Here is a 12,246-nt window from a genome sequence, read left to right as displayed (position 1 = left end):
TAGCTAAACTGAAACAGATTTAGCTTAGTTAAAAAAAATACAAATCAAAGATATTAAGAAAAAAATAATAATAGCAGTTCAGGAAGAAGCAAAGATTCACCAAATGTTATTGTTTACATCCGGAAACTTCGCGCATGCATATAATGCTGGAGGGCTAGAAGGCTATTTTCTTCCCATCCACAGCCGCGCTACCGCGATAGAACTGTTAACAAAATAAAACGATGAAGGTATTATTAGTTTAGTTAATTTAGCCACAGAAAAACCGATAAAAACAACTTAAAACCACTCATATTTTCCCCCTCGCTTACTGAGTAGCTACAATACTCACAGTCGAGTTGTCATAGCAACTACTGACAACAGCAAATATAATCCAATACAATTCTTCATCGGCTGATAATAAACTTGTGAAATACAATCATATAGAAAAAAAGCGTCTATCCATAAATAAATACAATATGTAATAATGAAAAAAAAAATCAATTACGTTCATGGCATAAATTCAAAATTTAAGCGTAACTGAGAATAAGACAGGGCTCTCTTTTACAAAAAATAATAATTTTGTAAAATAAGCTTACAAACAATTATTAATACTTATTTGAAGTATTAATAAATCATTCTTCTACATCAATGTGACTCAGCTCACATTACATGACAAATGTTATTTATTAAAGGTTTCTATGTGTGCAACATGTTATTACTGCCAGTGTCACAAAGACGGATTTTTATTCAGCAATACCCTGAACTGGTTTGAAATCACACCATTACATCATGCAAGCGCCATTATTTCAGCATCACATGTTGATGAACAGCAGTGAATCTGATTCCTGTTGCCCCTGCTGTGTAATAACTACACCATGTGGCAAAACACCAGCAACAAACACCAAAAACACCAGCCCCTCTGTCTGCACGGCCGACTCGGTTAATGAGCCGACAATGTGATTTTCCCTCTTCTCATTTTACACATCTGAACGCGCCGCCCACAGACGACGACTGAAATAGCTGCAATCTAATGGTGCTGAGAAAACAAACATCTCAGTGCTTCCCGTCATCTCCTGAGAATAATTCCTCTACAAGCGAGAATTGATAAAAAAAATCTGCAAAGGAGCAGTCTCTGATTTTAAATAATGTCTATCTTTTCATGAGAAGGATCACTGGCACACTTGTAAGAATAAAAAGTGAAATATTTCAAACCTTAACACTTTAAAGACTTAAGATATTCTGCAAAGTGTAGCAAACCAGTTCCAAAGACTAAGGACTTCCGCAATTTATGTTAGGATGGGTATATGGCCTATACAAAACATGTGCAATACATTTTTTTTGCACAAAATTATTCTTAGAAAATGAGACTTTTGAGACTTTTCTGCTCAGTTCTGTCCATTTCGAGCTGTTTTAGGGTCTCTCGTCACCATGCTCAACATTTGAGCTCACACGTAAAAATAACTGCATACAGATGCGCAATTATACAACCGTACATCTTTGAAAAGCATAAGTGGACCGTCCTGTACAACCAACAAGAATCTTGCAAGCAGTTTCTGGACGGTAAGTCAACAACAAAACAGTAAAACCAGCTGACCATACATGGTGGAACTCAGCCTGGGTTGCTAGGTGACGGGCGGGGATCCACTGGGGTTGCTAGGTAACACACAATGCTCCTTCAAGCTTTTGAAACGGTTCATTTTCCTGATTCCAACAAACATCAACTTATTGCCAAAATGACAGCTGGGTGTTTTTTTTAAAGCACTTGGTCTGTTTACAGAAGCAGTTGAGAATTGAAAAAGTGGAATTTTTAAAAATGTGCAAATGTGCTTACCGATTTAAGAAATTTGCATTAAAATTGCTATTTTAAATCACTTTCTTTAACTGACATAGGTAATTAATTGTTTATATTGAAAATTTTGCCGAATTTAAACACTTCTATGCTGTTTTTAAAGTGTTTCCCCTGCATTGACTGAGTTGGCATCATGTTTCTAAATAAACTTCACCAGTCTTTTATTATTTTAGCTCACATGAGGCAGGATGAAGTCCAGCATATGATGCATCTGCAGCTGCAGTGTGAGCAGATGGAAACTGGAGGCTTTGCCACTAAACGCCTGACATTTAACATCTGTCGCTGTGCTGAAAGGCATCTGCTGGTGACAAATGCTCCTTTAGACTGATACAGGTCTGTTTCTTTTTTTATGGTAAAATAAAAGCTTACCACCACACAACAGCTGCCTAGTGAGGATATGTTCACCATCATTTTGTTCTTGGACTATTCCTTCCTTACAATTTGATATAGAGGATGACAGGTTGGAAGCACAAAAACGTTTTCAGTCAGATCCAGACTCAAATTTGGCTGATCAAAGCACACTTACATCAACACTATTTTAATTTCAAGCCATATTGTGATAATTATCCAATTTATTAAATACAGTAAATTTTATCCGCGTCACACCGTCAATAAAATATGTTCTAACATTCAAGTTTTCACTTCCAGTATCAGTGGAGTGTATGTAAAAAGAAACTGTATTTCTGATATGTCAAAACTTTATCTAGGCTGGGAGGGAGCGAGGGAAAGCAATACTTTTAGCGAACAACAGATCGGCTTTTCTGGAGACAGTGGGCATCTTAAAGGAGACCTAATATGCACATTTAATTTTTTTTCTTCCATTCTGGTTTCTATTGCTTCTAAAAACAGCCCAAGAGCTGTTTTTTGGGAATAAGTTAATGTTTTAAAAAAATGAGTGTTTCAAAGGCTTTCAGATTGTTAAGTCACACTGTATTGTTACCTTGCAACCCCAGCTGAGCTTAACATGTTTGGTCAGCTGGTTTTACTGCTGCATGCACTGTACAATGGCTGCTGGAAGAGCCATTGCACTTAAAATTCAGAAACCACTTGTTGAATACTTTTGGTTATGCAGGAGGTTCTACTAATGCTTTTCAAAGATGTATGGTTGTATAATTGCATATCTGAATGATTTTGTGCAAAAAAATGTAATGAACACTTTTTGTATCCTATCGGTTCAAGGAAGCATAACAAGTCACATTTAAAATTAGCAAAAGACATTTTTCCATCAAAAGGTGAAAAAAATACTTCTATATAAACGGGCTAAGCATTTTTTCCTTTCACGTCATCTTAAAATCAAATATCCATCTTTCCTTTATTTTCTTATAATTCATTATTTTGTAACTTAATATTTTTGTCTTGTTTTCCTCCATTATGAAATAACATTCTTTAAAACAAAATTTTCAATGCAATTAAAAAATACTTAATTGATCACAATATTTAATTTCACTTTGGGATTAATAGTTTTGAATTTAAAAAATCTGTTTTACATTACGTTTTCTTTTATAATACAGGAAAACCCCTAAAAGATCAATTTATTACACTCAAGAGAAAGAAAAAGTCACAAATGCAACTTTGACCCAGAGTGAAAATGCAAAACTAAAGCTGGGGCACTTTTTTTCCCCACTATTACTAGTAAAAAAATGTCCAAACTCCCCAAAATATTATTATAAATCCTTCAGCAGACATTTCCTACAACTATTAAATAAGAAAATAAATCAGCAGTTGTACTTTTAAAAGGCATTTATTGATGAAATACACATTTATGGTTTGACAAAAGCTTCTGTAGGTTTGTACGTAAGAAATTCCAGCCCAATCCTAAACCGCGATACCTCTTGTGTTTAAGTGTAAACCAGATCATAAAATGTGCAATAAATAATACAAGGACAAGGACACCAAATAAGTGCCTGAGTTAACCTGCAGGAGGAAAAGGAAACGAGAGCGAAATAAAATCCAGTCCAAATCCATGTTGTGTATTGGGTGGATTAGTGAGATTTCCTGATCAACGTGAGGAACCAGAAGGCATTTAGAGACCTGAGGAGCTGGCTGCAAAAAAACTAAACAAAAAACAGGAAAACAAGAAGACAATGGGGCTGAAACCGTCTGGAAAAGGTATATTGCACACTTTGTTTGCAAATAGAATAAACCACATCTTCTTTCTTTCTCTGCGCTCACAAAGGGAAAATTGAGTCAACATTAAAACACTACAGGAAAATTCAGTTGCAAAGAAACAAAACATGTCAAGTTAGACATTTTTCCTTCAGCAGACAGAAACATTTTAAAACTGATCAAATTTAGAGAAAACCTCCACAGATCTGGAAGGATTTTTAATTTAAAAACAACAAAACTGCTGCATAGTTCACCTTTACCAAGAATTTATAGCAATAATTTGTAGTGACGTGAAAATATGACAAATCTCAAAGATCTCTGTTGTTTTTGAATTAAATATTTCAGAAAATCAAACCAGTTTTAATATCTGACAAAAAAAAAAGTTAATACAAAATGCAGTTTTCAAATTATGATTTCCTTTATTGAGTAGAAAAACCAAACTATCATAAAGTATTATGATAGTTTATTACGACCACACAAAGAAATTAAATTGCAGTATTTCAATAATAAAGTTTTAAGATTACAACAATAAAGTTGAAGTAATGTGAGAATAAAGTACTAAAACTACAAGAATTCAAAATAATGCAAGAACAAAGTGATGGTGTTACAACTTTATTCTTATGAATTTATCCTTGAAACATTAAACTACTCTTAAAATATTACGACTTTATTCTCATTATTTCAACTTCACTGTTGTAATTTTTTTTAAAATTTATTCTTATTATGGTCCTAATATTCTGTCTTTTCTTAATAAATATTAGTGAATTATTGACCTAAAACAAGCTCATGTGTCTTGCTGAAAAGTTATTTGTAAGTTAATTTTGTGTCATTTTAAGTGTACTAACATATAAAAACACGTTTTTTTTGTTTTTGCAGTGTAGTAGAGGAAAATTTCTGTCAATCAGTCTGTGACACACCAGAAAGTCCAGATCAAAGTGACTGATAAAAACAACAAAAAATAAAATAGTAATGATAAAAAAAGGGGGTTGGAGTGTCCTAGTCAAAGTGTGGACTTCGAAGCAACTGAAATGTGACTAAATAAAATGATTTACGAAATGTAAGCTAGTTACTGCAATGCTTTCAGTTAATGAGGAAACTAAAGCTTTAGTTTCCTCATTAACTTATAGTGAGTCAGTTAGCTTTAGATAGGACTTTTAAAATAATAAATCATAGTTTGAAAACTGATTTTTACATTTTCTCAGCAACACAGCTGAACAAAACCTTCCACACTTTCAAAGTGGACACTTATTTCACAGCAGTCTGTTTTAGAGTTCAGTCTGCAGCCAGAATCACTGAGGAGATGTTGTTTAATGCAGAAGTGACAGCATAATAACCTTATAGAAGACCTTTTATTGAAACGTTTATCTGCAGCTGAGCTAGCTCTACCATGAACCTCTGACAAGCAGCATGTCTTCATGTTGGTCCCAATAAAGAGCGAAACATCGATCCGTTCCAGTGGGAGTGAAAATCTTACGCAGCAGAATCCATAAAAAAAATAATAATTCAGATCTCCCCCAGAGCGCCCCAGAAAGTCTGGGATATTAAAACCGAACCAGCTGATTTTAAACCAAGCAAGTCTCAATCTGACTGAGAGGCGCAAACGTCTCACCAAAGAATCCCATAATAAGTGTGATTTCTATTTGAGCCATGAAATTGGTGCCAGCACATCCAATTTCTCACCACTTTACTTTTAGTTCTCGAAGAATCCGCCTCATCGGGCCTCAACTTGTTTAAAATTCCCTTGGTTTTCAATCGCAGCAGCTCGGCAAAGCAGACAAATCAATAAAGAGGGAGGAGGGAGGGGAGCAGCACCTTTATCTGCACAGAGAGGCAGAACCGACAAGAAACGGCACCAGAAACAAAAACCAACAGGCGACGGTTCGCACAGCGCCTCTTCGTCGCGGACTGAATTTGTGCAGGAAAACTTGGAGATGAGGGAATGTTAGCACCATAGAAAGCACCAGAGATGAAGTCTGACCATCACTGAGGGAAAACTCCACCTTTTCCATCAGGGTTGAACAAAAAGACAGTGTCGGTATTTGTCCACAAATTATCTTTCAATCTACTGCATAACCTAAAGCTGTTTAATCTTAAATATTACAGATGCACCACATTGAAATAATTATACCACCGTTAACTTCTCAAACTGAGTTCCCTCAACTACAGCAGAAACAGCAGGAATAAATGGGCAAATGAGGCATTTGTGGTTCATCTTCACCGCAAAATCACAAAATTGACCCAAGTAGTTTTAGTCCAGTTTCTAGTGCAGATATATGATGATGTCCAACAGCAACTGGAGAGAAAGACAGATAGAGAGAGAGAGAAAGAAAAAGAAAAAACTTTCCAACAAAAAACTAAAATTTTAAGATTAATATCAGAAATTTTCTAGAACAAATTTGGAAAAAATTTCTGAGCTTCAAAAGTCAAGAACTTTCAAGTTTTGAAACTCAGAAAATTTCCAACAGTCAAAAATGTTCAATTCTATAAACTCGATTTTCTTTTTTCTACAACAAACACTGTCGTACAAATATCTTAGTACACTTGAAATAAGAAAACTAAAACTGAGTTTGATTTAAGTAAATGAATAAAAATAAAAATAGTCGCACTGGAAGATTATTTCACTTGAAACATGGGAAAATGTCTTGTTACAAGTGAAATAATTTGTCAGTGGAAATATAATTTTTTCATCAATATTTAGTCATTATTTACCTAAAACAAGCTCTTACATCTTGCTAAAATCAACTGTAAGCTAGTTTGTCTTATTTCAAGTTAGCCAAGATGTTTGCACTAGAAACTAGAAAGAAATACTTGGTAATATTTTGTATTTTTGAAGTTTTTCCTTGTTTTCTAGTCACAGCAGCACCATGTTGGGTGTTTTACAGCTTCTCCACCTGAAGAAGAGCTGATGTACCTTAAAGAAAACGGAAAAAGTTCAACCAACAAAGACGAGGAGAAGCTGGAATAAACAAACCTTTCTGTAAGATGACAAACTGAAGAGTTTTACCGTTTAACAAAATTTAATCAAGCAGCTGTGACGCAAACTTAAGAGTTTCTGTTAAAGGCAGGAAGGAAAATGACCTTTAAAGAGATTTAGAAGTACTTAATGTCAAGTGTTTTACCAAGGAAAAGAAAAATGATCCTGTTGGCTCATTGTTTTTGGTTTTTAAGCCATTCGAAGAATAACTTTTTCTGATTAAAAATATCTGAAACCTAATTTCATAACCGAGTTTCGCACAAGAAAACATAAAATATGAAATTTGTTGCCGTTTTTAATTTTAATCAAATTTGCCAAAAAGTGAAAAACGGCAAGTAGAGAACCTTTAAATACTGAATTATTACAGTAAACATAATTTTGTACATTTTATGGTAATTATTTGATGTTTAAGTCCTAGTTTTTCTTGATTATGTTTTATAGTTAGAAAAGCCGCCAGAAATTGTGCAATTAAAAATAAATCTGTTCATAAAAATGTATCAAAATTCACTTTATGACAAATAAAATGATAGATTGTTCTCTGATGTTATATTCTGTGTTTAGTAAAAAATCAGAAGAAATGCCACAGAAAATTATTGTTAAAGAAGCTTAAGAAATTAAATGAGTTTTCATGAGTTGTAAATTAAAAAAAGATAATAATTAACAGAAATAAAGGCTTGAAAACATCAGTACAGATGTAATTAATCTAAAGTTACATAGATAGACTTATTTACTGAGATGCACCTGGAAGAACGTCAATGGAAAGTGAAGTGGAAGGAAAAAGTGTGGCAGAAGAAGATGGGCTGTAGTTCCTTATTTTTTCACAGTCAGAGCTCCTAAATATTGTTTTACAACATATTTTAAGTAATAACTATAATAATAAAAGTAAATTGATGCGTTTCTAATAAAATGGCTTCACAGAAACCAAAAACAATGAGCAGCCATGCTGTGAGGGCTTTAATGGTGCAGATGTTTCAGCTGCGTTTGTCTGGATTTGTTGCCATGGAGACACAGTGCATGTCAGTAAGTGGGATTATTATTGAAATGATAAAAATACCAGTCATTCATTCAGAAAGTGAAAATATTGTGTTTCTGTAAGTTGTAATTCTGAAAAATAAATACCAGTTTCACTTCTTGAATGATTTCAAACAACGTTTCAGTTTTTCCACATCATGAAGAAGCTTCTAAATAAAACATTTCAAATGTGAAAAGGTGACAGTTCTGCATTTGCTTGGGAAAAACAGATTTGAAAAACAGAAATGTAAGAAACTTTTCTAAGATGTGGGGATGTAAGAGAAGAGCTTTAGCAGATTTGCTGCATCACACAGTTCAGAACAGCATGTTGTGACAGAATGAACCTCCTTAATTTTACAAACGCACATTTAAAAAGCACCAAACGACCCAGCTGTGGTCATTTTATTCTCAATTTCAATATTAAAATGCTCTAAGTAACACGTCAGCCCCTGTTAAAACCTGAATTTGTGTTCTAGAATGCTGGCTGTCCTGCAAATAAAAAAATAAAAATACTTGTGGCAGAATCAAAAACTGAAATGTCAAATACATTTTTCAGGCATGAACCTGCAGACTGTGCAGCTTCTCCAGCTGGGAGTGAGACGACCATCCTGACGTGTTTCTTACTTTAAATGCCTTTTCTCCACATTTAAACACCAAAAAGCTGCAAGTGGAGCTGATGAGTCCAGAAATATAAAAATCGTTAGAAATGAAGGGAAAGTTTCTACGGAAGAGAGTTAGCGACACTGAAAAAAAAAAAAAATAATTCAGACTTTTTTTCCTCAGAATTCCAATTTGTTTTCTTCAGAATTCTTTTTTTTTTAATTTCAGAATTCTGAATTTAAGTTCAAAATTCTGAATTTTCTTCCTCAGAATTTGGTCTTTAGTCTCAGAATTCTGACTTTAATCACATAATTTTGACTTTAATATGAGACTTCTGACTAGATTAAAGACAGAAGTGTGATAAGAAAAAGACAAACATCTGAGATCTTTGACTTCTTAGATTTTTTTTACTTTTCTTTTAGCGTGTTTTGGACTTTAATCTCATAATCCAGACTTCTTTCTCAGAATTCTGACTTTTTCGTCAGATTTCCTTCGGATTTCTGACTTTAATCCTCTGAGATCATAAATCAGAATTATGATTTTTTTTATTCAGTGGGCCCAAACCTCCTCCGTAAGTTTCTGCTGCTAGAAGAAGTGCAGGAACACGAGGACGGATATTAAGGACTGCTTAGTGGGAGGAAAACTAAATTTAAATGGCTTCAATCTGCCTAAACGACGAAATCTTAAACGTATTATTCTCAACATGAGCTCGAAGCTGGGGACAATTTTCCTCCTTAAAGTCAATTCACATATTCAGACCCCACAAACACATAAATGGTTGCAGATTTGATATAAGCTGTTTTGTGTCCTTGTCAGACAACATAAAGATGCTTTCATATAATCTGATACTGATAGCGAGTCTGTCTTTATCACCATATAGATAGCACTTCAGGGATCCACTCTCTCTTTTCTATTTAACAGTCTAAAGTCTCTCTTCAATCTCTCTGTAATGACATTTTATGTACAATATCAGCATATCGAACATAAATTACTACACAACAAAAAAAAAGCCTATTCACAATTGACAATCATCAGGAATCCAAATCAGACATAATGGAAATAAAATAATAAAAAAAAACAATTCAGAGGAAATTGATTTATCGGCTTAAAATTGATGGATGTTATATAACTTTTCCATAAACTTTCTGTGCTCCCAGAACATGTTGTGTTGTGAAAAGACGCCTTTTTATGTATATTCTTATTTATATATAAAAAAAGACCTTCCTCTCCCGTCAGTCATCATCTGAGGAGGATGAAGCTCAAAAACATGTTCAGATGACTGCAGACATCTTGTTTGTGTGTAAACAGAGCACCAGTAGTGTCTTGGTTCATGTCTTTTCTGTACAAAAGTATAAATATATGCTTTTCTCTCCTTTTTTTTCCATTTTTCTCTTTTTGTTCACATATGTAGGATGTAGCAGACGACGAAAAAGGTTGTTTTAGTTTGTAAAACCGCGCCGGTGTTGCAGGTCCTGTGCCAGTTTTTCTCTCGTTAAATGTCGAATTGCTGGCTTTTGTTGACGTCAGGTGTTTGCTTGGTGTTGATTGATCGTCTTTGCATAAATAATAATAAAAAAAAAAAAAGAAGAAGAAAGTTTCACCAAAGTCTGCGGCGAAGGAGCCGACCAAAAGGATCCAAATAAAACAACCATTGTGTCCATTGTAGCTACAGCAGGTCCATCTTCGGTCTGTAATGGAGCAGGAGCGGAGATTTCTGGAATGGACAACAACATTTTGAAGGTTTTACCAAGTATCTACTTTCTAGTCTTTTGTGCAAATATCTTAGTACATTTTAAATAAGATAATCTGCCAGTTGAACTTATAATTATTTACTAAAAACAAGCTCTCATGTCTCGCTTAAAAGGCACTTGTAAGTTAGCTTTGTCTAATTTAAACAGTACTAAGATATTTGCTCTAGAAACCAAAACTTGGTAAGATTTTGTGTTTTTGCAGTGCTGGACTCTCTTATCTTTTTGACGACTGGTGTGCACACATCCGCTAATCCACTAATAGTGTAGCTAATTTTTTTGTAAAGCACTTTAGTATTTCTGTTAACTTTGAAGACATTTAGTGCACCTATCTTCCTCTAAATACATTTTTCTGGATAAATGATAAGGCATTAAATTAAATATCTGGTTTGTAACTAAAAGTTACACATCTGTGTTGAAGTTTTGGTTAACTCTTCTTTCCATAATTAGACGTTCATATTCATGCCCTTATTTTGAAGTGACTACTTATACATAAGTTCCGTTTCCTTTCCACTCCTGATGCAACCAATGGCATTTATTCTGTACCCAGAATGCATAGCTGTAGCTCTTAAAAATCTACTGATGTCTGGCGTGCTTTACTGTTATAAATCAAGCAAAATCAGCAACAGATTAAACAAAACTAAAACTTTTTAAGTGAAAATAGCCAATCATAAACAAGGCTAACATTAGTTAACAAATGTGAGCAAAACATTGTGGATATTTTGCTAAAAAAAAAAAAGCACAATTTTGCGGTGTTTGAATCCACAACTGTTGCGTTTCAATTAAGCAAATTTATTTCCGTAATGCCAATCTGTGCAGTTATGTGTACAATGGAAACACAAATAAGGAGAGGAGATGTAAACCAATTATTGATTAGAATAGGGTTTAGTTTAACAAGATGCAACAGGATTAAGTCTATAAAAAGAATTCATAACCTGCAGGTGATAAAATTTAAATTCATTGTGTTCTTGTCAGCTGGAATTCATATTTATTTCCTCAAAACTGCCAGATTTTGTTACCTTAAATCTCCATCTTGTCACAACAACAAATTTCAAAGTGTGGTCCTTTCCCAGGATTTCCTCGTTGCATAAAATGTCCAGCTGCGAAAAGAAGAAAAAAAAGCACATTTATTGAAAACATCAGACCAGAAAGGTCAAAGGAGTAAAATAAAATGGTTTCCCCACAGAGAGCAGACTGGATGAGCTCAGTGGGTGAAGTGTGAGGATTTTTGCTGCTGGTTTTATCTGTGCAGAATGATGATGATGATGAAGTTTATGGTGAACGACAGAAGGAACCAGGTTCGATGGCGAACACGCGGCTTGCTCGATGAATCTATTCCCTCCGCGAAGCAGCATTGATATTCTGCAGGTCAATACTGAGACAGAGAGGGAGCCGTGCGTCACAGCGCCACCTGCTGGTTCACTGCTGCACACTGACCAGCCCAAAACAAAACTCAAAAAATAAATATATATATAGGGCAGAAATCGCCATCATAGTTATTCAGAAATGCATAGTTTAAATGTCTGCATTTCTTTATGTTGACTTGAAAATATTAAATTCTGCTTTTAAAAGTTGTTTTAGCAACAATGTAGAGAGTTTAAGCTGTAAATTTACAATAAATTACCAACAGCAAATCTCAACTGGTAATTTTTGTAGGCGATATGGACTTCAAATTGAATCTCAATATCTTGTGATAGATAAAAATTATTATAAAAAAATATTTATTACTTCTTTTTAAGCTAACAGCAATCATAGTACGACAAATGCTGCTCTTGAAAAAAATTTTTTTTAAATTAAATTTACTTTAAAAAGTGTGATTTAAATAATAAAACTACACATAAAGTCTTAATTTAATCATATTTTTGAGTTTTAATTTATTTTTATTGATTTTCTTATGGAACAAACGGGAGAGAATATCTATGAAACAACACACAGGTTCGGGTGCAATTCACACTTCTTGCCAAGTCATTCTGAGTTCA

At 34.1% G+C, this 12,246-nt stretch overlaps 1 protein-coding gene across 4 annotated transcripts in view; it reads right to left on the bottom strand.

Moving 5' to 3' along the window:
* Positions 1-7,852: 7,852 nt before the first annotated feature.
* pcgf3 (polycomb group ring finger 3) overlaps positions 7,853-12,246 on the bottom strand; it is a 52,901-nt gene continuing 48,507 nt past the window's right edge. For 2 of the 4 annotated variants that reach the window (XR_001658704.1, XR_001658705.1), the window contains 3 exons: positions 11,287-11,367; positions 10,121-10,233; positions 7,853-8,662 (listed from right to left, as the gene is read on the bottom strand). Coding sequence is in view for 1 of the 4 variants with exons in the window: in XM_007572556.2 (XP_007572618.1) it covers positions 10,186-10,233; positions 11,287-11,367 (129 nt within the window). In the remaining 3 variants the exon portion in view is untranslated. Of the gene's footprint in view, positions 8,663-9,357; positions 10,234-11,286; positions 11,368-12,246 lie in introns of those variants that run through there. The other 2 variants (XR_001658706.1, XM_007572556.2) reach the window with 2 other exon arrangements.

Source organism: Poecilia formosa, unplaced genomic scaffold (genome assembly GCF_000485575.1).
Source record: "Poecilia formosa unplaced genomic scaffold, Poecilia_formosa-5.1.2 Scaffold303, whole genome shotgun sequence".
Lineage (NCBI taxonomy): Eukaryota > Metazoa > Chordata > Actinopteri > Cyprinodontiformes > Poeciliidae > Poecilia > Poecilia formosa.
The sequence above is the reverse complement of the archived record's forward strand: the minus strand, read 5'-3'. Positions and strand labels throughout refer to the sequence as shown.